General features: G+C 37.2%; 1 protein-coding gene across 5 annotated transcripts; it reads right to left on the minus strand.

Annotated features, from left to right (window-relative positions):
* Nucleotides 1-307: 307 nt before the first annotated feature.
* TAB3 (TGF-beta activated kinase 1 (MAP3K7) binding protein 3) lies at nt 308-27,464 on the minus strand (the record flags this gene model as incomplete). Of its 5 annotated transcripts, none has more annotated exons than XM_079727542.1 (7): nt 308-456; nt 3,526-3,627; nt 11,873-11,956; nt 15,635-15,728; nt 21,520-21,680; nt 22,540-24,001; nt 27,363-27,464. In XM_079727542.1, 7 exons carry the CDS (start codon nt 27,462-27,464, stop codon nt 308-310), a joined length of 2,154 nt encoding a protein of 717 aa, XP_079583668.1. The 5 variants fall into 5 exon arrangements, with proteins under 5 accessions (XP_079583668.1, XP_079583670.1, XP_079583669.1 ...); XM_079727544.1 differs by having other exon boundaries at nt 308-446; nt 3,522-3,627; XM_079727543.1 differs by having other exon boundaries at nt 308-443; nt 3,516-3,627.
* Between the last annotated feature and the right edge of the window lie 263 nt (nt 27,465-27,727).

Consider the following 27,727-nt stretch of genomic DNA (forward strand, 5'->3'; position numbering starts at 1 on the left):
AACTTTAACAATTGGGGTTGCACAGAAGAGCTCTTGACTTCTCTGTGTACATTCTTTCAGGAGTGAATCCTTTCCCCATTTCAAGTATCCCTTTCCATCTCTAAGTCTGCAATGAGTTAAGAAAGGGGGAAAGAAAGCCCTCCCCGTTTTTCCTTTATTGAGCACAAGCGGCTGCATTGTCACCCCCTCCCCCCACCATGTTATCTGAAATGAAAAGGCTGGGCAGATGAACAGATTCCCCAGGTTTCCTTTTCTTCTAATGGGCGCTCAAAGCTTCACTCTCAACCTAGTGCAGACTCTTGGGAATTCAAGTGTACCGTGGCATCTCACACTGCTCACAGCGATTTAGTGCGGGGTGGTTCAGAAAGGTGCAGCTATCACAATTCCATGGAGCCCCTTCATAGTCTTCGTCTCGGGGTTGTGTCCGAGGACTCTGTTTGGAGCTACTTGGATGCTCTGAAAGAAGTTAGGAATAAAAGAGAGAAAACAGAGTGAATTTTTTTCTAAGTATAATCCAAACGGAAATTCAAAATTACCCCCCAAAAGCAAGGAAAGTGGTATTGTGAAATGAGAAAGCCAAGTAGTATACATAGCTACTAGAAATGCAGAACTAAATAGTAAGTTTATGATATATTTTCTACTTTGTTCTCAACAGTTTACTTTTTTCCTACAAGAAGTAGATAGAAGTCCAGCACAGACTACCTTCCAAGTTAATTATCTCTCGATAGTGGATAGTTATGCTATATTCCAGCCATGTGAAAACAATGAGAAATGTTAAATAGCATGTTAAATTACTTCTGAAGTTTTCCCTCATAACTTCGGCCCGCCCACGACTCCCACCCCCCCATAGTACTAGTCATACTATATCAAACATTGATTGAATGTGTGCCTTCTTCCATGAGACTTTCAGCTCCACAATATGCCTGTCTTTAATCATAATGACTTATAAGTGGTGTGACAGTTCATAAAAAACATTCTATCATAGGGGTGGATGGGTATGTCGATCCTTTGGTATCATTAGGGTGGCCACGCAATTCTTTGAGAAATTCAAAATAGCTGTCCCTGTTTTTACAAATCAGGTTTTTCCAGGACCAGAGGTGTAGCTCCAGGAACAATCCTCTACCATTCCCAAATCCCCAGAACCTCCCCTATTTATCTTAAGAGACTTGTAGTAGTGGGGGGTGGGGTGGATCTAGCCTTAAGGAACAAAGTCCACCTAGGAGAAGCTTGCATTTCTCCTCCTATGCCTTTGAGATGCCGAAGTTCTAGCTGGTCTACTCCAGGAATGCTTATCTAGGCCATTTTTAAAATGCAATTTTCAAAGGTAACTAACTCTCATCAACAAGAAAAAATAAACGGGGGCCAGGTAATATGGAACTTGGCTTGTCAAGGACAAATACAAATCTTAAGTGTCTTCTCTATAAATATTAGTAAAAAAGGTTTAACCATCTAAATAGGTGATCTTGATTTGTTCAATCTGCCAGAAACCCAATTTGAATGCAAACTCTTTTGTAAGTGGTGGGTTTCATATTATTGTAACTGGTTCGTGGCTGACATTTTGGCATGGGAAGTACTGGGTCTCTGTTTGTGTGTTTGGATGTATATATATATGTTGATTTTGGTAATACCACATACTTACAGTCTATAAAAGAGCTCTATTTAATTGGCTTCAATGAAATTAAGCACTTATATAAATACTCAGAAATATAAAAGAAAACAAACCAAATGAATTTCAGGACCATGATCTAGGATTAATTTTAATGAATGAAAACAAGTTTAAGTTTGTTGGTTTAATGAATACAGACCATAGAGTCATCAATCAACATGAACTTTTATTGTACCTAGGTTGCCTAGAAGTCAAATAAGATGTTATTATTCCTGTTGCAAAATTTGTCAGCAAGAAAATAAGTTGATATGATGAAACTTTAAAGGTGAATGAGAGTTTTTAGGTGACCTCTTTAGGAATAATGTTTTAGGACTGCCTACACAGAACAGTTTCTCCAGATTTTTGGTAACTTTTGAAACTGCTAAATTAAGCAATGGGAATTCACTGAATATTCGGATCATTTCCAAATAAGATACTAGAACATTAACTGCTAAACAAGTCTGTTTGTTTGAGTTCACTGGACATGTCTTGGGACCCACTAAAGAAAGAAATTAATTAGGTTATTAAAGAAAGAAACTAGGTTATAGGATATGTTCACAGTTTGTCATACCAGCATTATCCTGATTGGCAAACAGTTCATAATTACTTCTTAGCTTTTGCTACAAACCAAGGCTTTAAGGTTAAGAATTCTAATTAAAATATGTAAGTAAAAGTACTAAAAACTAATACGGAAAAACATCTTTGTATGCAAGGAAAAAGAAGGTGCATAAGGAATGAAAATGTGTTTTGTTAAGGGAATAGAAAGTAATTTTGTCAAAAAGCTGGTTATTTCTAAATGGGAAAGAAAAGGGAGAAATTAATATGAATATAGAAAGTGGTAGAAGGTTTGTGAGAAAAAAGAATCTTTAGAAAGGAATTCTATGGGTGGTCAGGACTAAGATTAAATTTGAGTTTGGGAAGGAGACGCAAGAGGGAGGAGATATGGGGATATATGTATAGCTGATTTGCTTTGTTATAAAGCAGAAACTGACACACCATTGTAAAGCAGTTATGCTCCAATAAAGATGTTAAAAAAAAATAAAAAGTACACTAAGAGGAAATCATAAAAGAAAAATTGAATACATAGACTTTAATGTTAAAGGGAAAGTGGTGCAAAACCTGAACTTGTTATCTCTCTGTTAAGAGTACATTCTTATAATATTAATCTGCTTTTGATAACATATTGTAAAGTCCAGAACTTTCAAGTTCAAGTTGTTTTTTATTTATTTACTTGGCCTTGTTTTCTAGATACTATTATTTTTAGAGGAATCTGTCCCATATGGTGGCCACTAGAAATGCAGCCACTCTGAACTGAGATGTGCTCTAAGTGTAAAATATACACCATATTTGGAAGATTTAGTATGAAAGAACGTAAAATAAAATACCTCACAAATTTTATATTGATTTCATAGTGAAATGTTTTTTTTTTTTGTTTTTTTTTTTTTTTTTTTTTTTTTGTGGTATGCGGGCCTCTCACTGTTGTGGCCTCTCCCGTTGCGGAGCACAGGCTCCGGATGCGCAGGCTCAGCAGCCATGGCTCACGGGCCCAGCCGCTCCGCGGCATATGGGATCCTCCCAGACCGGGGCACGAACCCGTATCCCCTGCATCGGCAGGCGGACTCTCAACCACTGCGCCACCAGGGAGGCCCCATAGTGAAATGTTATTTCACTTTTACTTCGGCTAATAGAAAATTTTAAATTATGTACGTGGCTTCAACTGTTATTTCTATTGGACAGCACAGCCTTAGAAACTCAGTAGAGAGTAGAGAGTAATTTCTTAAGGGAAAAAAAAAAGGTTGGCCCTTACTTATGAGAACTCTACATGGGTTAACACGTGTGTTTGGACATTTTGCACAAACTCCAGACACACAAGTACAAACCATCTGCAGCTGCTGCCTGGGTGTCATGGATGTCCTCCTGTACTCTGGAGGTCACGCTAATTCTTCGGGCTTTCCTCTCAACTGTGCAGGTGTCTGATGAGTCTGCATGAGAAGAAGCACAGCCAGGAAGAAGGGATCAAGCTGTTCATGAGAAGAGCGGACAGGCTCACAAGGACCTTTCACCGAACACACAGAGTTGAGTATTTACTCTATTACCTCATGCTACCTTTAGTTCTCCCATGAAGGCAAGTGCCATATTTTATACTGCTCTTACAACCTATCCAGAGCAGTGGATAAGGTTGTATCCACTTTTTCCATCCTCTCTAATTACTTGGAATAAATGACTTATTTCACCAGTTTCCCACTTTCTAGTGAGTTAGGGGTGCAAACTCAATATAATTAAATGTCAATATGAACCCAAAATTTGGGAGATTTAGCAATTCCCTGATTAAGCAGTAGTTACTAGAAAATTATGGGTTTAAAGTACACCACCCATATAAGGCTAACCCAAGAACACATTGCATTAACCCAAGAACACATTGCATTAATGGTAACAGTAAACTGTAATAGTTGTACTTGAAAAATCAGAACCAACTCAAAGTAATATTATATACTGATAATACATATTCCCCAATCTTTTCATAAATTCCAGTTACCTGTGTGTGCAAAAGCCTAGCAGACACTTCACAACATGGACTGCAGGCACACCAATTTCTTGCTAGAATACTGTTTCTATTAATTTATAGAGGTAGTTAGTAAGTAGTGTTTTGTATTCAGTAAAAACAAAAAATGGCAGACTTCATATGGTTTACCCTTAAGAACCAAAGAAAGATCTTACATTTTGTAATCAGTTCGGAGCCCCTAAGCAGTCCTCTAATACAACCTACCTTTGGAAATCAGTGCTCCACAATCCTAAGCGTGGGGCTTAGGCATTTAAACACTGTTATCAGAGTAAAACAAAAGCAGAGTGAACATCTTAGGCTCCAGAGAATAGGATAAGGTAAAGTTCTACTTCTTAGATCTGTTAACCACTTTTTTTTTTTTTTTTTTTAGAATTTTTTTTTTTTTAAGATGTTGGGGGTAGGAGTTTATTAATTAATTTTTGCTGTGTTGGGTCTTTGTTTCTGTGTGAGGGCTTTCTCTAATTGTGGCAAGCGGGGGCCACTCTTCATCGCGGTGCGCGGGCCTCTCACTATCGCGGCCTCTCCTGTTGCGGAGCACAGGCTTCAGACGCGCAGGCTCAGTAGTTGTGGCTCACGGGCCTAGTTGCTCCGTGGCATGTGGGATCCTCCCAGACCAGGGCTCGAACCCATGTCCCCTGCATTAGCAGGCAGACTCTCAACCACTGCGCCACCAGGGAAGCCCTGTTAACCACTTTTATAGCATCACATACCTCCTTCTCACTGACTCTTACAACAACCCTGTACAGAAGCACCTCTCTGGATCTGAACAAGGTCAGGTGGCCAAGACAACCAGGACCAGCGCTCAAGTTGTACCACACCAAGGTCAGTGCTCTCACCACTATGAGTTACCAATGTCAAGGTTTTGGCGGGGGGGACACAACGACTTTCTGAATCAGCTGAGGGAGCTTATCACACACACACTTACTTGCATTGCTTAACTACAAAGTCTAGTCCAAAAAGACTTCTCAGTCTCCCTTTCTGTCTTTCCTTCTTTCTCTCACTCTAATTATCACACTTATTATTCAGATAAACATCTATATTCCACTTGGATATTCTAGGTCTTCTGCATTTCCATATGAATTTTAATTCTACCAAAAAAAGAAACAAACAGTTAAATCTGGTATTGCATCAATATGAAAAGAATAGTACCTTAATAAAACTGATTTAATAACAGACATGGGTTATTACTATTTATTTAGGTCTTATTTAATTTCCTTTGGCAGTGTTTTATAATATTCAATGTACATATCTTATTAATAAGTGTCATTTTTTGGCTGGTATTGTAATTATCCTTTTTTTATTTCCACTTTCCAATTCTTGGCTAATATATATAAATATGGTTTTGGGATCCTGACCTTATATCTCAAAACCTTGTTAAATTCACTTATTAGTTCTAATAGTTGGTTTTTGGTATCCTTAGATTTTCTTTGCAAATAATCGTGTCATTTGCTGAATTTTATCAGATGTTTTTCAGTATCACATGCTTTTTCTCCTTTACTTTCTTAATATTGCATTCCTGAGGCTAACCCCAATTTGGTCATGATATATTAAGTTTTTTATGTTATGAGGGTTATTGAGCTGTAACTTTGTTTTCTTTTGGGGAGGTAGGTAATGTCTATCAGGTTTTAGAATCAGGGTCCTGCTGGCTACATAAAGAAACTCGGAAGCTTTCCTTCCTCCTCTTATTTTCTCAGAGTTTGTATAATTGGCATTATCTCTTCCTTAAATATTTGATAGAATTCACCCACTGGTGCAACCATCTGGGTCTAAAGTTTTCTTTCTGGGAAAACTTTTGATAATATATAACTAGTTATATTTCCCTTTTCATCTTGTTCTCAGTGTTGGTAGGCTACATTTTTCAAGGAATGTGTCCATTTCATCTATGGTGTCGAGTTTATGGGCATAAAGATGTTCAACTGCATTCCCTTATTTTAACAGGCAACCTCATCTTTCATTGCTGATTTTGGTAATCTGTTCTTCTAGATCAGTCAACCTGAGAGTTTACTGACTTTGTTTATCCTTCAAAGCTGTGGCTTTGATGCCTTTCTCTGTCTCATTGATGTTTCTTATATTTTCTTTCTTTCACTTCCTTTGTTCTTTTCTATATTCTTAGGGTAGAATTTTATGTCATTGACATTAGATCTCCAAGCTTGTATGAGCATTGATGGCTATAAATTTCCTTCTGAGCACTGCTTTAACTGTTGTAAAGAATTTGGCCTTGCTCAAAGAAAGCTCTAGCTTTGTCCCCAGCTCCTGGAAGATAACCTCTAAAATTTCTCAAGAGACAGGAGTGTCCTTGTTAATTCTGGTGGGCCCTGCAGATCATAGAGTTTATGCTAATAAGGTGGCTCACAGTGGACATATCCCTTAAACAGGGTGATTCCTCCCACAACCCTTGAATCAATTAACTGGATTACCACTAGGTAATGCTTCCTTAGTAGATACAAATCTGGTACTTGGTAGTCATCCACTAAGATTCTTCTTTGTACCATTTTTAGACAGCAGGAGGCTATTATAAATGCAGAGCAGTCCAAACAAACATCCATAGTATTGGCTTGGCCAAACAGTTCATTTGGGTTTTTCTGTACCATCTTATAGAAAAGCCTGAACGAACTGTTTGGCCAACCCAATAGTAGTACTAAACAATAAAAAGAACATGTACTGCATTGCCACCTATAAATGAAATACTTAAAACACTCTGTACTGAGTGTTGAACAGAAAGCTGTTTAGGTTAGGTAACATTATTTGTGTAGAATTTTAAATTCTCTGATTAATCAGTTTGATGTGATTTTAAAATGTTACACCCTTAGGTAACTTCTTTAAGTAAGGCCTTCTCCAATATTGTATGTCCTCATGCTCAACAACCTACCTTGAGTTCTTTAAACCAAAGAGGATTAAGATATGAAATGCATACTTCACCTCAGGCTTGAGAATCATAAGAATGGAGAAGAAAAAGATTCATTTTTTAAGATACTGAAATGCCAGTTATACATTTGGTACATAGAACTCAAAAGATTTGATATCTTTAATACTAATGATTTAATAACTATGCATGTAGGATTTACTTTGTCCTTGATGAGAAAACACCTAGTCCCAATCTAATTGTTACACCTGCCTGTTGAGTACACAAGGATTCTTTTGTGGCCTGTCAATTAAATAATCGTAGATCTACTGCAGATCAAACTTCCCATTCTAAAGTAAGACCTTTAAAATTCCCATTACACTGTAAGAATTATCTTTTAGGACTATAGTTTTTTTAAACTATATTACATACAGTTGCAACTTACTTATTTTGGGGGAAGGGAGACAACGTAGAAGAACTTGAGCTCACCTGCTCTCACCAAAATCACAACAAACTGCTGAACAACAATAAACACTGGAACCTACCGAAAAAGATCTTCTTCATTCAAAGGCAAAGAAGAAGCCACAAAGAGATGGTAGGAGGGGCACTTTCACCATATAATCAAATCCCATACCCACCAGTTGGGAGACCCACAAACTGAAAAATAATTATATATGGCAGAGGTTCTCCCAAAGGAATGAGGGAATGTAAACTGGTATAGCCACTGTGGAAAACAGATTTCTCAAAAAACTAAAAGTAGAGCTACCATATGATCCAACAATCCCACTCCTGGGCATAATATAGCTGGAGAAAACCATACTTCAAAAAGATACATGTACCCCAATGTTCATTGCAGCACTATTTACAATAGCCAGGACATGGAAGCAACCTAAATCTCCATTGACAGAGGAATGGATAAAGAAGATGTGGCACCTATATACAATGGAATATTTATTACTCAGCCATTAAAAAGAATGAAACAACGCCATTTGCAGCAACGTGGATGGACCTAGAGATGATCATACTAAGTGAAGTAAGCCAGACAGAGAAAGATAAATATATGATATCACTTATATGTGGATTCTCAAAAAAGGGTACAAGTTCACTTATCTACAAAAGAGAGAGTTATAGATAGATGTAGAAAACAAACTTGGGGGTAAGGGGGGAGGGATAAATTGGGAGATTGACACATACACACGACTATATATAAAATAGATCACTAATAAGGGCCTACTGTATTGCACAGGGAACTCTACTCAATATTCTGTAATGGCCTATATGGGAAAGAATCTAAAAACGAGTGGATATATGTATGTATGTATATTCACTTTGCTGTACAGCAGAAACTAACACAACATTGTAAATCAACCATATACCAAGCACATACATATCTATAATTACCTTAAACGTAAAAGGACTGAATGCTCCAACAAAGAGACACAGACAGACTGGCTGAATGGAAACAAAAACAAGACCCATGTATATGCTGCCTACAAGAGACCCAATTCAGATCTAGGAACACAACAGACTGAAAGTGACAGGATGGGAAAAGGTATTCCATGCAAATGGAAATCAAAAGAGAGCTGGAGTAGCAATTCTCAAATCAGACAAAATAGACTTTACAATAAAGACTGTTATAAGAGACAAAGGAGGACACTACATAATGATCAAGGGATCAATCCCAAAAGAAGATAGAACAATTGTAAATATCTATGCACCCAACATAGGAGCACCTCAATAAGGCAAATGCTAACAGCCTTCAAAGGAGAAATTAACAGTAACACAATAATAGTGGCAGACTTCAACACCCCACTTACATCAATGGACAAATCATCCACACAGAAAATCAATAAGAAAACACAGGCCTTAAAATGACACATTAGACCAGATGCACTTAATAGATATTTATAGAGCATTCCATCCAAAAGCAGAAGAATACACATTCTTAAGTGCACATGGAACATTCTCCAGGATTGATCACATGCTGGCCACAAAGTGAGCCTCAGTAAATTTAAGAAAATTGAAATGAGAGCAGCATCTTTTCCAACCACAACACTATGAGATTAGAAATCAACTACAAGAAAAAAACTGCAAAAAACACAAACAGGTGGAGGCTAAACAGCATGGTACCAAACAACCAATGGATCACTGAAGAAATCACAAAATGCCTAGGGACAAATGAAAAAAAAAGCACGACAATCTAAAACATATGGACACAGCAAAAGCAGTTCTAAGAAGTTTATAGCAATACAATCTGACCTCAGGAAACAAGAAACATCTCAAATAACCTAACCTTACACCTAAATTAACTTGGAAGAGAACAAACAAAACCTAAAATTAGTAGAGAAAGAAATAATAAATGAAAGAGAGACAAAGAAAAAAATAGAAAAGATCAATGAAACTGAAAGCTGGTTCTTGGAAAAGATAAACAAAATTGATAAACCTTTAGCCGGACTCATCAAGAGAAAGAGGGAGAGGACTCAAATCAATAAAATTAGAAACGAAAAAGAAGTTACAACAGACACTGCAGAAATACAAAGCATCCTAAGAGACTACTACAAGCAACTCTATGCCAATAAAATGGACAACCTGGAAGAAATGGACAAATTCTTAGAAAGGTATAACCTTCCAAGACTGAACCAGGAAGAAATAGAAAATATGAACAGCCCAATCACAAGCACTGAAATTGAAACTGTGATTAAAAATCTTCCAACAAACAAAAGCCCAGGACCACAGGGCTTCACAGGCGAATTCTATCAAACATTTAGAGAAGAGCTAACACCCATCCTTCTCAAGCTCTTGCAAAATATACCAGAGGGAGGAACAGTCCCAAACTCAATCGACAAGGCCACCATCACCCTGGTACCAGAACCAGAGAAAGATGTCACAAAGAAAGAAAACTACAGGCCAATATCACTGATGAACATAGATGCAAAAATCCTCAACAAAATACTAGCAAACAGAATCCAACAGCACATTAAAATTTGTATGGAGACACAAAAGACCCCGAATAACCAAAGCAATCCTGAGAAAGAAAAACGGAGCTGGAAGAATCAGGCTCCCTGACTTCAGACTATACTACAAAGCTACAGTAATCAAGACAGTCTGGTACTGGCACAAAAACAGAAATATAGATCAATGGAACAGAACAGAAAGCCCAGAGAAACTCACACACCTATGGTCACCTAACCTATGACAAAGGAGACAAGAATATACAGTGGAGGAAAGACAGTCTCTTCAATACTGGACATCTACATGTAAAAGAATGAAATTAGAACATTCTCTAACACCATACAGAAAAAGAAACTCAAAATGGATCAAAGACCTAAATGTAAGACCAGATACTACAAAACTCTTAGAAGAAAAACACAGGCAAAACACTCTTTGGCATAAATGGCAGCAATATATTTTTGGATCCACCTCCAAATAAAAACAAACAAACAAAAAAAACCCCAATGGAATCGAATTCAACTTAAAAGCATTTGCACAGCAAAGGAAACCATGAACAAAACAAAAAAACCCCATAATGGGAGAAAATATTTGCAAACAATGCAATCAACAAGGGATTAGTCTTCAAAATATATAAACAGCTCATGCAGCTCGATATCAAAAAACAAACAACCCAATCATAAAATGGGCAGAAGACCTAAATAGACATTTCTCCAAAGAAGACATACAGATGGCCAAGAGGCACAGGAAAAGATGCTCAATATCACTGATTATTAGAGAAATGCAAGTCAAAACTACAATGAGATATCACCTCACACCAGTCAGAACGGCCATCATGAAAAAGTCTACAAACAATAAATGCTGGAGAGGATGTGGAGAAAAGGGAACCCTCCTACACTGTTGGTGGGAATGTCAAGTGGTACAACCACTGTGGAGAACAGTATGAGGGTCCTTTCAAAACTAAAAACAGAACTACCATATGTTCCAGCAATCCCACTCCTGGGCATACATCTGGAGAAAACCATACTTTGAAAAGGTACATGCCCCCCAATGTTCATCGCAGCACTGTTTACAGTAGGCAAGACATGGAAGCAACGTAAATGCCCATAGACAGAGGAATGGATAAAGAAGGTATGGAAGATGTGGCACATACATACACACACACACAACCACACACAATGGAATATTACTCAGCCATAAAAAAGAATGAAACAATCCCATTTGCAGCAACATGCATGGACCCAGAGATTATCATACTAAGTGAAGTAAGTCGGACAGAAAAAGACATACCATACGGTATCACTTACATGTGGAATCTAAAAAAATGATATAAATGAACTTATTCAGAAAATAGAAACAGACTCAGACTTCAAAAACTTAGTTACCAATGGGGAAAGACAGTGGGGGAGGAATAAATTAGTAGCTTGGGATTAACATATACATGACTATATATAAAATAGATACTCAACAACAACCTACTTATAGCACAGGGAACTCAATCGTCTGTAATAACCTACATGGGAAAAGAATCTGAAAAAAGAATGGGTATATGTATATTATAACAGAACCAAATTCACTGTACACCTGAAACTAACATAACAGTGTAAATCAAGTATACAAAATAACAATTTTTTTCAAGTTATTTTTTAAAAAATAAATTGTATATCATATTTTAGTTACCTTTGACCTCCAGGAGTATTTTTAGTACTTTTTAGAAATTAAGGTTTGGGGACATTTCATTATTGCCACAGTAACATCAATAGGGTAACTTTTAAAATGCTATCTTTAATGGAAATTTCTTCAGCTTTTTAGGTGAACTGCCAAGGAATTTTCATATTCATTTCTATGACGTCTGTGACATTTCCCTACTTACCTTTTTTAGGTGGCTTGGGTGGTACAACTGGACCAGGTTCTATGTTGTCATAAAAATTATTCATAGCTTTTGGATCAAAGTTACCTATAAAGAAAATAAAATCAAAATCAGCAGGCATTTAGGACTCCTTCTCCTGTTACTTGAATTTTTTGTTGAGGAAAATATGGAAACAAAACATGTAAAAAGGGGAACTGTTTTTCCAGGGTTTCAAAACTCATTATACTATCCTACGCTCCTCCCACTGAAATTGTTTTACCATTTTGAGAAAATACCCACGCAAACTACCACTTCAGTGTCTTTCTACAATGTATCACCTAAAGGAACATTTTTCTAACTATAAAGCTCATCTCTTTACACAGGATTAAGTACGTGGCGCACATAGGGAGGTAAATGAAGAAGAGAAATGAAAGGATGACTTAACTGTTTTCTGTTTGTTTTGATTTTAATGAACAAAACCATGAGAAAGCTCAAGTTTATGTCTTTCATATTAACCTTAAAATTTTATCCATTATAAATTCAAGTATGGAAGAAGCTAAACATAAATTTACAAAGATTAATCAAGTTGTTATGATATCAGCAGCTCAAGGATTCCTATCTTCAAGAAAAGGAGAATCTTAAATGTTGCCTACAGACTTATCAATACTAAAAGATGATATGCTGCCAATTTCAGAATAACAGAACAATCTCACCTCTCTCAAAATGTTCACTCCCTGATACAGTGTCTGTTTCAGCCCCCTCTCCTGACATGACTCCGGCAAGGTCAGTTTTGATCCAGTGCCAACTTTGGGTCCTACCTTCACATCTGTGAACCCATCATTGCAATCTGCCAGTTCTGCATAATTCCAGTTAAGCTTTGAAACTGTATAATGTTTATTTACAGAGGATGATATGTGGTACTGATAGTTCAAATATATTGGATCTCTTGACTTCTAGACCTAATTTTCTCCCCCCAACAAAAGTTTTCCTCACCAAAACCAACAACGAAGCTGCTTTTCATCAGTTTACGCACTGATCTGTATCTAATCTAAATGCCCTGCCCCCCAAAATGTCTAGATTCCTTCTCTGCCTTAAAAATTTAGGCTGAAAACTCAGTATACAATTTTTCCACAGGATGGAGGAGTAGAATTTAGTATAAAATGGATCTATTTGGACCCCTTATGAAGGGAGATTTAGAACTGCTTAAGCACCAAAAAGAGCTCTTTGTTGCCCAACAGAGACCAAAAACACAGGTCTTCGTTTATAAAACCTCAATAACGAACAGTTTTCCTTGCAGGTACTATACACAAATGCTTTTAATCCATTTAGAGATGCTATTTTTAAATAATTTTCTGAAAATAATTCCTATGATGGCTCATGAAAGCCACAATGCTATTTCATTTATTAATTAGATCTTTTTATGCTTTAAGATGCTGCATATGTATTTCTTCAATTACTTAACTTACAGCTGATGATCTAATTTCTAGATCCCATAAGGCTTACTTAAAAATATCCTAACCAAATGTTTCAGTGTTTCTTGTTTAGCTTCAAAGAACACATTAAACAAAAAAATTGATGCAACCTCCTAATATGGTAGCAATAGTTTGTCTAACCCCCACACAGTAGTTCTTTCACTGCTTAAAGCTACTAGGCTGTAGAGTCCCCTAGGCTTCTGAAAATAACTTCAAGGGTACCCAACCAGATTGCTCAACTTTCACATGGAAATGTGCTTCTGTCTATTGTTCACAGAGTTTCGTATCTTTTTGGTTCCCCCGCTTCTACTGTATAATCTTGCCTTAAAATGGCAACGGGGTACTTTAAAATATAGTAGAAGCTCTCTTAGCTGCCATAATTAAGAACAGTAAGTGGCGGTGGGGGAGGGGTGGCTGACTAAAACGGAATTCTTAAATAAATAATAAAGTTGGCATGTAATTTTTCTTGTTATTATTATTTTTTTTGGCTGCATTGGGTCGGTTGCTACGTGCAAGCTTTTTTTCTAGTTGCGGCGAGCGGGGGCTACTCTTCCTTGCAGTGTGTGGGCTTCTCATCGTGGTGGCTTCTCATCGTGGTGGCTTCTCTTGTTGCGGAGCACAGGCTCTAGGCACGGGCCTCAGTAGTTGTGGCTCGCAGTCTCTAGAGCGCAGGCTCAGTAGTTGTAGCGCACAGGCTTAGTTGCTCCGTGGCATGTGGGATCTTCCCGGACCAGGGCTCGAACCCGTGGTCCCCTGCAATGGCAGGCGGATTCTTATCCACTGTGCCACCAGGGAAGCCCAGGCCAACTTTAACGTAACAAAACATATAAACACAGCAATATTTTAATGTTGGACCAAGACCTTTTCTTTACATATCTGTTGACCAAACTTCTATATTGTCTTTCTTAAATTAACTACACCCATCATGACGATCTAAAGTGGGGGTGGGCAAACTTTTTCTGTAAAGGGCCAGATAATAAAAGTTTTAGGCTTTGTGGACCTGTAATACAGTTGTAAGCCCTCAACTGCTGTTGAAACACAAAAGCAGCCCCAGACAATATGCAGACAAATGGGTCTGGCTATGTTCCGCTAAAACTATTTACAGAAACAGAGAGCAGGCTAGTTTGCTGCACCCTGGTGTGTAAATCCCTGTTTTGATTTTAGAATGGAGCAAAAAAGATACGTTAAGAACATTTAATTTGAGAATAGAATCCTCTTAGATTTTTGATTTTCCTCTGTAACCCTTTTCAGTTGTTTTCACCCATATCTAATTCACAGTCCCTATACATTTCTTTTTTAAGTGTTTGCCTTTGAGTCTTTAAAAAGCAGTTGCCTATGGCTTTTATAGAAAGAGCAGCTTCTCCTGCATTCATGTCAGTTTTGAAAACATTATGCCAGTTACAATACTTCTGTAATTTAAACGGGTTTAAAAACAGGCACAACTGACTCTTGGTAAGCAGACAATTCAGCTGATGCGAGCAACAGTACGGAGACATGCCAGAATGCAGCCTCCTGGCTGTGTATTTTACAGAGGAAAATGAAGAATATCTCTAACCTGGCGAGTAGGGTAAATCAAAGTCAATTAAGAGAGCTTCGGGCTTCCCTGGTGGCGCAGTGGTTGAGAGTCCGCCTGCCGATGAAGGGGACACGGGTTCATGACCCAGTCCGGGAGGATCCCGCATGCCGCGGAGGGGCTGAGCCTGCGCGTCCGGAGCCTGTGCTCCACAACGAGAGAGGCCACAACAGTGAGAGGCCCGCGTACCGCAAAAAAAAAAAAAAAAAAAAAAAAAAAAAAGAGAGCTTCTACTGTAGTACGCTTCTATAAGACAGCCAAAAAAACCCCCAAAAACAAAGTATCTAAGATAGAGTTGAATGTTTTCGTGTAACAGATAACATAAAAAACCGCATATGGAACTTATTTTTAAAGTGAGAAATCTGATATTCTGATTTGGGATCCCTATTTTTACAGGTATCTTAGATGACTATCACATAATATAAGTCTACTAAGTTTTAGAATTAAACCCCAGCAATTTATAAAATATTCACAGTAAATGACTAAAAGAGGATAAATACAGAGTAACAACATAAAACAGTCTAAATGGTAAGAACTTAATGATGAAGTTGCCAAAGTAATACTATTTTTTGATCACCCAAATCTCATTTATGACCATGGAGTGAGGGATCTCTACCAGGACTGTGATCTTTTAAGAGAGGGTTTTTATCCATTATATCTGTAAAACCAAAATGATTGCTATTTAAGCAGCTTAAAACACCACACTATTACTTATGGTTTACCAAATAATCAAGTCTATACCTCTAGATTGAAGGAGGTCAACTTCTTTCAGTGTACAGTCAACATTTATCTGGAGTTGTCTGTTCATGCTTCTCAATCTTGTCATTTCCTCAGGCTAGTAAGAAAGGACCCAAAATAGCAATTGTGGGAAAGTCATTATCAAGCCCAACATTTAAGAACTGCTATTCACGTTAATCGTTCTGATTGGTTATTACCAAGAAAATGGCCCTAATCCATTAGAGGGCATGTTTAAGAAGTCCTGTATGTTTTTCAAGGAATAAAGTGGTGACATCAGTATGGCCACATATAAACAAAATCTGCATATAATGTGGCGGGGCTGTAATACTACACTATGTTCTCTCATACAAATACTACCATATTTTAATCACAAAGCATTGAGAATATTTTATTTCTATGTCTTCATGGTAAGGGAAACTAAGAATCAACCTTTTAAACAAGCAACGTCCACGATTTTAGTCTCATCAAGGCTGGTAAAAATTACAACAGTACTAATTTTAATTAATGCTTATTGATTGTCAGGCACTATGTTCACCAGAATTCTCTCATTCTTTCCTCAAAACAATCTTCCCAGGTAAGTACTGATATCACCCCCAATTTATACATGAGAAAGCTGAGGCACAAAGAAGTTATATAATTTCCCCAAGGTTATAAGAAACATAATTGATAAAGCCAGAATTTATATAGAGGTCTTCCATATAAACTTATACAGAAATCTTTTTGTCTTTTTTTCTAGATCAAAGGAAGCTATTAATCTAGTACATGAAAATTTCAGAAACAAATGGATTCCATTCTTCCTCCAACTCTGTTTCCTTCTGCCTTGACCTTTCCAGCCCAGCCTACTCCCTAGGTCTTTCAGGGGCATACATGAGACTCTGAAATGTGAAGAGAGCCCTATTTTTCAGTTAAATAAAGCTTTTTGGAAGCCGCTACTTCCCTCGAGATTTTGAATTTCCTTACTATTTACATATATGTACAGTAAAAAATAGTTTAGACTCCAGAGGCATGGGTACTGAATCTTTCAGCACAGCACAGCTATTAACCCAGTTACTCAGGTGATTTCAACTACATGAAGTAAAAGATAAATATCTGCTATGATAGGAAGACAATAAAATCCTATTCTGTTAAAAACATGTTGTTTTGCTAAAAACTAAATACAAAGGTGAAGAAAAATAAGCAAAATGGGTTATCTTAATTACCAAGAATGCAAGATATTATGCTGTTAGGACATATTATCAGAATAACTGGGAATGCCCATTAAATTAGCAGGTGTCAAAAGTTTTTTAAATGATTTAACAGGCAGAATATAGTACGAGCTACAATCCCTTAGAATGCTAGGGGAACAAAAAAGTCATTGAGACATATTTATTAGGGACTGCTTTTCTTTTCTCCTTCCTAGGGGCAAACCATGTGATGTTAACATGCAAAATGCTTACACCTTGTAATTAAGTATTAAAAGTTTAAAACATATCTGAGCATTTATATTAAAGATAAAGCACTTGGTCAAGGGTTTCAAAGAGTGATGCTGTCTTCCTAGGAATATGTGAAAGAACCTATTCTTTTCTTTGTAGAATCACTGGGAAAGTCAAGTACCTAAAGGAGCAAATCCTTCCTATGTATTTGCGGCGGGAAGGGAATGTTTCAACCACAGCAGTCCTGAACAGTGAAGCTCTGTAACTAAGTATGGAAATATTATAATACACTTTATACTCAAGAGGCTACTATACATGTGCTTATAACAACAAAAAAGCTCTCGTCAACATGCTCATTTCCAAAGAGAGTAGAACCACTGGAACTCACTAAAACTAAGAGTTTATCTGTAAGATTCCTATGTCCATCTTCATAGCTTCTGATTGAGGGGAAAAAAGCTGTTTCTGAAACATTACTACCATTTGTCCAAAAGTATACTGTATTTTCATGGGGGAGGGGGTTTCAAGATTGGTTGTGTGTAATTTAGACTTGTTTGTAAAGTACCAGGATGTTTTATATCTGACATTTCCAAGTAAAAAATTCTAAGCTTTTTTCCAAAAGGTGGCAGAAATACCTTGAGTCACCTGTTCCATCAGTTTAAGAAGTTGTCTCAAAGAGACCAAGTTCAAAGACCACTAATGTTCTTTCATGGTTTGGCCCCAATTACGCATCTGGGATTGTGGGTTGGTCCAAAAACCCAATTAATCAGGACAAGATGAATGAAGGGGAAAAACTTGTGGCAGGGAGTAATTGGAAGCTCTCTGATTATTAAAATCTTATTTTTCCTTCAAGGTATAACTTAAATTTCCCCCTTCTCCATGAAAGTGTCCCATCTTTGAACCCTACTAGCAAAAACTAACATTTCTATCTCAGAACTCTGAAAGTACTTAATATCACTACCATTTAGTTGGCCAGCACTTCTGATTTACTGTCTTACATTATCTTTCCCCTCTCTCTCTCTCTCTCTCTCTCTCTCTCTCTCTCTCTCTCTCTCTCTCACACACACACACACACACACACACACACACACACACACACACACACACACACACACACACACACACACACACACACACACAGGTTCACAGACAGATATACGTATGTCTTTTCACATACAGATGTTGTTAAGAGATGACATCTCCCACAGCATTTAATACAATGCTTTGCAAACAGGAGACTGAGAAAAATGATGGCCATTATGCATCCTTCACTTCTGCCCTCCTTGGAAAGGTTATTTCACTGCTCCTCTAATCATCTGCAACTGCACATATAGCTGGCCACAAACCTGCATTTCAGTTTCATGAGGCACACAGGTTTCTAACCAATTTTTTTATACACTACTTGGTAAGAAATTAGTTTGAAACGTAAAGGAGGCAATATGTGCTTACCAGCAAAAAAGTTAATTCTCTTGTATAATCCTACACTAGTGGGACAATGATAGTGATACCCATTTATTGAGCACCCACTTCATGCCAGGCAGTTTACATATACTGCCTCTTTATCTTGACAATAATATTAAAATATAACTCTTATAATTCCCTTTTATAGATAGGGAAAATCAGATACAGAGAAGTTAGACAGAACCAGTGAGTAAGGAGTTATTCTGGCTCCAGAGCCTATGTAGGCACCCTTTCAACTACATCATGGGGCCATGAATGAGGCTCTATGAACAAAAAGGGAATTATGACTAAATGCTTTATTTCTTAATTAATTTCCTACATAATATATACCCTTATGTTATACATGTTCCTAAAGTTAAAAGGAAATTTTTTCAAAATATTTCAGATTTGTGTTATGTATATATATATCTAAAGCAGATTTCTCCAGTATCTTGTAAACAACATTTATTTTGTAAGAATACTGTCTGTTGGGCATTGTATAAATTGTTGAATGTATATTATCTTACTTAATTCTAACAAAAATCCCATCAGATGGGTACTCCCCAGAAAACAAGCATAAAGGAAGTTGCTTATCCAAGGATATATGAGTGACCCAGAAGGAGCAGAAAGAAGTAGGATTCAAATTCACACCTGCATTGAGAGCCCAGATCTTAACCACCATGTATAACTGTTCTTCAGCCACGCATTCCTATTACTTCTATTTTACTCTGGGCCTGGCAGTGGAAACACATGGGAATCACACACTCAAATTTCTCACCTCTCAGATATTATCACCCACATGAGCCACTAATCTCTGAAGCTGGGTGATGGCTACACAGGAGTTCACTATACTACTCTGCTTATTTTATGTATGTTTGAAATTCTCTGTAACAAAAAGTTAAAAATAAATTATAGCATAGGGCAGCAGTTTGACTAACTTCCCTCTTTTTCTAAATAAGTCTCATCAATAAAAGCTCTCGTGTAAAATCTTTTTTTTTTAAAGCACTGATCTATTCTACGTTAGACAATTCTCTACTTCCAACAACAACAAAGAAATCAATAGGGCTTTAGCAGGGATTATCATAGAGCAAGAAGTTGCTAAACAAAGTTTATATGGTTATTTTAGAGAAATGACTTCTATGCTAAGAAAATTTGTTTATACTCTACAAGTACCTAAAGGACTCCAAAGTGCCCACCCACCACTGGTGGATTCCCATTTGGGTTATGTTCTTCAATATCTCCCCCAATCAGAGGATATAATTAAGATTTTGAGTGGGGAAAAAAATGAGGCACAGATGTGATTTACATTAGTATCATCTTTCAGTTAAAGATAACTTTGTAATTTTCCATGTGTCTTAAGTAATTAAAACCCTTCCTTCTCACTTCTGATATTGACTATACTTAGGTATTTAGTCTATTAGAAAAAATTTCATTACATTATTAAATATGCCTTTTTCTCAGTAGTTAACTTCTCAGAAACTTCCATTGGTTCCCCATTACCAGCAGAATACAGTTCAAACACCTCCACTATTCCACCTACGCATATTAACCTGTTAAGACACCAGAAATCTCAGCTTAAGTGAGGGAACTGTAAAGACTCCTTAAAGTCTGTCTTGACTTCAAGCCTTCCATTACCTCATGCTGTTTTTCCCTTCTAAAATGCCTTCCCCTTTCCTCTGTGCCTACATAGCAATACTGTACTGTTTAGTATTTTTAGGTTACGCTATAATACTGATTTTCATACAGTTATTAAAGGCAAAAGGTGAGTTCTAATAACCTTATGAAAATCAGATGAAAGCTATAGACCTGCTTCCCATATAAACACACATATGAAACTCTGCATATAATTTCAGGGACTCACGGATCTCCTTTGAAGCCACGAACTTCAGGTAAAAACTTCTCTATGAGGGCATAGCTGCAGACATCCTGTCTGCAAGAGGCCTGACATATACACTAACTTCTCTAAACTTGTGCACTCTGAGAAAGAGATTATCCTTAGTTAAGAGATGGTAAGAACATGAGGAATGGCTCCATGAAAAAGTAGAGATTAAGCTGAGCCCTGAAGAACAGACAGCATTTATACACACAGAGCTTCAGAAGACCACTCCAGCAGGAGCATAATGTGAGAGAGCAAAGTGTATTGAGTATACATGGATAAACTAGCTGATGTATGAGTTCTCTCATTAGCCATGAGCAGACACAGCACTTACCATACTGTATTACAGTTATCTACTGATGGGTCTATTTCTCCCACTAGCAGGTATACACACTAAGCTCCTAGCATAGGACCACATTCATAAACTGTAAAAAAAAAAATGCTTGTTGAACGAATGAATGTTGAAAGACGAAATGATAGGCTGGATCACAGAAAGCTTGTGATGTCACAGGATTTTAGGACACCTGTTTCAAATTTTTTGGAATTTTTAAAGAACTTTAGAACTCACAAATATTAACCAACATGTTAAAAATATATTACCGAATCTTTTCATGAGAGCAGTTCCTGTTAGGACCGCTGTTAATACTATTATCTTAGTTTCTACAATTATTTACACTAACAAAATTGCTCTGCTTTAAAATATTCTATAGTCAACACTTTCCCAAAATGCATATTTATCTTGATCTAACTCATGTGCATTAATGTACTTAGAAAAATAACTTTTAAATGTTTGAAAAATATATATACAGTATGCTTAAAAGAATAAATGAGTACATGAGAACAATGTATAAAATATTTGGTCAAGGTATACTTTTCATTTCTATTTGGACAGAAAGCAATTTATAGTGAATAAGATGCTTTACCTTGATTATAACTGTCAGTATTTGAAAATAGTGATGAGTCTACGGAATTCACATGAGAAAAAAAAATAAAGCATCAAATTATTTTGATGAGAACAGAAGGCAGAAGTCCTTCGTCCATTGTTTAAAAAACAGAAACAAAACCAAAACCGTGCCAGGAACAGAACCTAAAAGAAAAACAAACAGCCTGGACAGCCAACATGTCCACCTTCCTATCCATGCATCCTAATAGATCGTACTTACCGTTGGGATCGCAGTGGTGCAGCTGACCCTTCTGAGCCGTCTCTGCATCAGGTCATGCTCCATACTGTTAACTTCAGCCTTCAATTGCTCTAGCTCCTCTTTCTCAAGTTTCAACTGCTTTGCTAACCTCTCCATCCTTGCTCGCTGATGTAACAGCAAGGCTATAGCATTACAGATAAAGTCATTGCAGAAAGTAACATTGAACAAGTGACTGGGAAATTTCTATATGCATTGCTAATGTATGAAATACCTGTAAAGAAGCCTGTCATTCAACTTCAGGTGACATTTACTCTCATGTCTTTCTAATGCTATTCTGCCTTCAAATCTGCTTTAACTCTTGTTAACTTCTGCCAAAGTGACACCATCTATACATTCCTCTTGTTCTATTGTCCTTCATTTCCCCAAGATTCTCTTTAACTATACCTGTGTGCATTTTAAACACGCTCAAAACCAGGCATATTGAATTACAATCATAATTACTTCCCTTCTTATACACTGAAAGAATACTAAATTATCACATATCTTGGAACAAACTTTTAAAATACTCTATTCTCCTTATACTTAGGTCCACTGTGAACTAATCCAATAATGTTCTTCATGACCAATCCCACTTCTTATAAATATTACACCCTTCAGGCCATCCTCTTAGAAAATATTCAAATTTTTCACCTTGATAAACTTTAGTCCACCCTCTATGAATCTTTTTTTCCCACTCTGTAGTTTGTATTTTTGACAGTATTGATTTCACTTGTCTATATTTTTCTCCCAGTGAATGTTCTTCCTAAAAAAGAAGTCTTTTAGAGGTCACTATTATCATGCCTATATTTTTAAATTTTAAAGCAAAGTCTGTAGATGATTCTGAAGCACTAACCCTACTCTTAATAGCAATGCTAGTGCCCAATATTTAATAAATACTAAATATTTAATTAAAATTAAACAGCTAATATAAATTATTTTATTTTGAATAGGAGACTGCCACCTCACAACAAAGATTAAATTTCAAAAAAAGGGTAAAATTACCTTGTGTATAGGCATAGTCATCTGATCCAGAACTGGAACTTCTCTGATATTTATGGCTTCCCTTTTCTCCCCCAGAGCCCGGTATCACTGAAATGGGCTGAATAGGTTCTGGGGCTGCAGAACGTTCTTCTTGGTCCACTAAATTTAAAAGATTTTCAGTTGTTGCTCGGCCTACAGTAATTTTAAAAACTGTAGTTGGGTTTGGTATCATCCGAGGAGATGGTGATGGAGCACAAGAAGGTCCAGTTGGCTGTGTATATGTAATATACACAGGATTGACACTAAATGGAGGTTTTGGTTGACTGGATATCCCTCTTGAAGGAGAACTTGAAGGTGGCGTGGTGGCTGTATACAATGAGTGCTGATTCCGTGGAGATGGCTGATTACTGATAGGTGAAGGACTCCTATTAATTGCTGTCCCAGATCTCTGAGAGGGTTCGACTGTAATTTCTATTTTCTTCATGGATCCTTTGGGTAAGCTAGATGGTGTATATGGGAGATAGGCAACTGAATGACTTCCCTGTTTCTGATAGCTAGGAGGTCCTTGTTGATATGGATGGGGTGGAGTAGTTGAAGGACTAGGTGGCATAAAGACATGGGAACTAGGGTGGCCCAACTGGGATGGTTGTACTTGATGCTGTGGAGAGCTGAAGGGTGAAGGACATTGAGAAGGTGGTGGTGAATGGTAAGCAGGTTGAGGGATCTGCTGTTGTTTGGGAGAATACTGAGAAGGTTGATAGTTCTGTTGGTGCGGATAAACAGGTAAAGGACGCTGGCTATAATGAGGCACTGGGCCCTGTGGTGAGGACTGCCATGGTGTACTCTGAGGAGTTTGTCTTCCTGATGAACTCTGAGATGTCTGTCTAATATAGATAGAACCAGGAGACCCATAAAGATTGCTTGGAATTTGTGGAAGAATTTGTAAAGCTCTTGGTACAGTCTGTCCAGAAGGGAGGTTCTGGGATACTGTAACAGTAATTGGATTTGTACTATACCGAGGTATGTGCATGTATGAAGGAGGTGGCGGTGGTGGTGGTGAAGGCCCTTGCATAGCAGATGGATTCATTCCTGTTTGAATGGAAGATGGCTGTTGAGGCGGCTGTGAAGGAGGAGTAGCTGCACTTCTGTTCTGTTCATTCATAAAAAATGGATTGTAGTTGGGAGTAGCAGCAACAACAGCTGGAGCTGAGTGGGGTTCCTGAACTAAACATATCAGCTGTTTGCCTGCTGCATGCTGTGGATCAATATGTCCATCACTTGAGCTATGTACCAGTGTTCGACCACCGTTAAGTTGCACTCCATCTCCTGGGTGGTAGCTACTAGGAGAATGAATACCCAGGTTAATATGCAAAAGGCGATTTCTATTCATCCTGTTGTCATCTGGACTGTGGTATTCCATATATAAGTATTTGCTACTCTCCTGGGAAAGCGCGCGGCAACAGGCTTCAAGATTGTTGTTGTTCTAGGGGGAAGAAATGGTAAAAATAACATTGGCAAAATGGACAAATCCTAATAGTGGGAAGTCAAGCTTTGCCACAGAATTATGTAAATATAATTGTCACAGAACGAGCAGAGAACAGTATTTTAAACACAAAAAGCTTTATGGTCATCGACCCTGAAAAGGAGATCCCAAACAATCCATATTATTTTACAGACATTTAGCTCACATAACTAGTACTACCGCTACTGCTACTGCTACAGAAATGTAAAGTACCTACTAATGAACATTGTGACTCAACCCCAACTTTTCTGACTCCAAATCCAGGACTCATCTTACACTTGTTGCATCTCAACAAATTAAAATGCTGGGCTAATCTTGGATTCACCACACTTGCTGTAATATATAAGTATAAGTAATATCCATCATTAATATTTAAATTGATAAACATGAAAATAACCATACATTAGTTTTCAAAAGGTAATGAAACCCCAAACAGAAAAAAGTTATAATAAAATTCCTAAAGACTCAAAACAACAAAAATTCTAAAGCAGCCTTTACTTTTCATTTAACCAAAGTTAACCCTATCTAACTTCAACTGTCTGTTTCATTATGAAAGATTAAGTTAAAAAAAGATATCAGTATAAAAACAAATCCACTTTTTTTTTTTTGCAGTACGCAGGCCTCTCACTGTTGTGGCCTCTCTCGTTGTGGAGCACAGGCTCCGGACGCGCAGGCTCAGCGGCCATGGCTCACGGGCCCAGCCACTCCGCGGCATGTGGGATCCTCCCGGACCGGGGCACGAACCCGTGTCCCCTGCATCAGCAGGCGGACTCTCAACCACTGCGCCACCAGGGAAGCCCTCAAGTACTTTTTAAAATACTTTCTGAGCCAAGGAAAAAAGTAATTGTTGAAATATAAGAAAACAATTAAGTTTGGGCTTTTTCTTATCCTGCTTGAAACCATGCTGATCAAGGGAAGGAAGATAGATATTAAGAGAGAAGACAGATATTGCTAGACACTAAGCAAATTTGGAGCCAAAGGATTCAAATTGATTGCCAACAAGACAATGTCACTGACAGATATCTGAAGGGGAAAAAAAAAAAGATTATTAGCTCCTTCAAGTTTTTTAATAAACCTATGGATTAAAAGGAGAACAAAAACTAAAGTTTTATTTGAAACCTAAGCAGTAACAGACACTTCACTATTTGACATTTTTATTAATTATCCTAAAATTTCATGTTTTCTACATTGAATTAGGTTGCCTAATTAGTACTGCCACAAAAAAGATACAAATTTAAATGATGCAAAGTTGGAGTTGTCAGCCTATTCAAATGTATGTCTACAGTGACAAGCTGAGTACATTTTCTCAGGAAGAAAAATTTAAAGCCACAAATACAAGATATTTAAGTAGTATCTTTACGGAAGTATTTAAAAAATACCACCACAATAGATTCAAATGTCATATCTGACCTGCTAAATGTCTTAAAAAGAAAAAAAAAGGATAAAAAATTTATCAAATGGTAAATATGAAGAATAAAGAAATAAAAATTGTTTAGCTGGATAAAGAGGTCAGCAGTTTTAAGAAGACATATGTGAACACTCATGAAAGGACTGAGCCAATAAAGCATCATACCCCTAAAAAGTGGTCCTAAACTGGGGGATGATAACCTAGAGAGAGGCTTTAATGCTTGTGTATTAAATGCAAACTACTGGACAGGGAGGGAGGGATAAATTAAGAGTTTGGGATAAAATAGATAAACAAGGACCTACTGTATGGCACAGGGAACTATACTGTATTCAAAATCTTGTAATAACCTATAATGGAAAAGAATCTGAAAAAGAATGGGTATATGTCTACATATAACTGAATCACTTTGTTGTACACCTGAAACTAACACAACATTGTAAATCAACTATACTTCAATTAAAAGGAAAAAAAGGCAAACTACTGAGTCTTATATATTTTAATGCAAACAGAGAAACTTTCCAGAGCCAGCAGGTGGTAAGTGTCCATACTGATAAACAATATTAATCCCAAAGGAACAAAAAACTAAAAGACTTAGGACAATGTAAGTTATCAACAAATATTCACTGAGTTGAATTTAAAGTTCCATTCTTTCAATTTATTAAAACGAAGACAATAAGCCTTGGAAAAAATAAAGGGCTAAATAAAATTAAATTAAAAAAATAAGGTGGGGCCCTAGAATAAGTTAGGAAGGTAACTGCTAGGAAGTTGGTTTAAACTAGGAGGGTTTCACTCCAGTGGGAAGTACCTTTGCTCTACCAGAGACCAAAATGTGGCTAAAGAGTGGAAATTCAGACTGGAAATGTTATGTTAGAAAAAATAAAGACAAGCTATAACACAAAAATGAGACCTAGTAGAAGGGCTTGCAAACAAAGGAAGCACCTCTGTTACCACCACTGATCTGTGAGTCTCTATTTGCAATTAACCTCAACTATATATAGGTTTACATTATATCCTGAGCAGCTCACACTGTAAGGGAGAGCTTGCATATTATGCAGTAACATAGAGATTGAACTGATTGTGTAAGAAGTCCAGTGGGCAGGATAGAAATACTGCTCCCAAAAGTCAACCAACTAGGCAAATGCTGTAACCCAAAACACACTGCGATTCTGTGAAGGATGATGCAAAACTCAACAGGGGAAGTGTTAGGCCTATTTCTCTGTGGCCCCTTGAGTGGGAAGACACGTTCTATCAGAGATGAAAGATTTATTTCAATAGAAGACAACAAGACAAAAATAATGTGATTAAACTAAAGAAAGTAACCTTCCACTTAAAATTAGACATTAGTTAAGCATTTACTAACTAGAAAAACAGTAAGAAAGGGAGGGAACTTTCTAAAAACTTTTTAAAATAGGCTAAAAAAGTATATAGTTTAAGAAGTTATAATGATAAATTTGACATTCAAAATTCAATTCTAAGGATTTGGGGACTGATGACACAACCCCCAAAACTTAAGAAGTGAAATGCATGAAGAATCTTTCTTTTTGCTACATGCCTTTATTCTTTTCTCTAAATCACTGGTTCTCAATGGGGGAGATTGTGCCTCCCATGGAACATGGAGATTTTGTCTCCCATCAAGACATTTTTGGTTGTCACAACTGCAGGGATACTAATGGCATTTAGTGGGTGGAAGCCAGGGATGCTACTAAACATCCTACAATGCACAAGGCAGACCCCCACAACAAACAATATATCCAGCCCAAAATGTCGACAGTGCCAAGGTTGAGAAATCCTGCTCTAAATGTTCCCCCAACATAAACAAGAAAACTTAACTAAGTTCTAGTCACTACAACACAAAGTCACCTCTAATAAGGAAAACTGTAACTTTAATATCACTATCATTGGTGGGTAATCTACCTGTAACATGCACTGAGACACCACACCCTCTGGAATCTCAGGGAAACGTTGTCGGAGGTCATGGAGAACCTGCATATCAAGCTGTGGACTGTTCTGCGCCATGCCAGAGCAAATGGTGTCAAGCTTCTCTTATGAAATGGATGCTAATCGGTCTTCCAATAGTAATGATCTTCCAATACTGCAGTCATTTTCTATTAAAAGAAATTAAAGTATGGTTAAATTTAATTACATATTTCACTTTATTCAAATAGAAACCATCAATACATTAAAATGAGCAATCTAAAATAAATATACCAAATTATAAAGTTGGAAAATGGACAAATTCTACTTAGCCAAAGACTTTTCTGATGTAATATATAGCTAAT

This window comes from Hyperoodon ampullatus, assembly GCF_949752795.1.
Source record: "Hyperoodon ampullatus genome assembly, chromosome: X".
Taxonomy (NCBI): Eukaryota; Metazoa; Chordata; class Mammalia; order Artiodactyla; family Ziphiidae; genus Hyperoodon; species Hyperoodon ampullatus.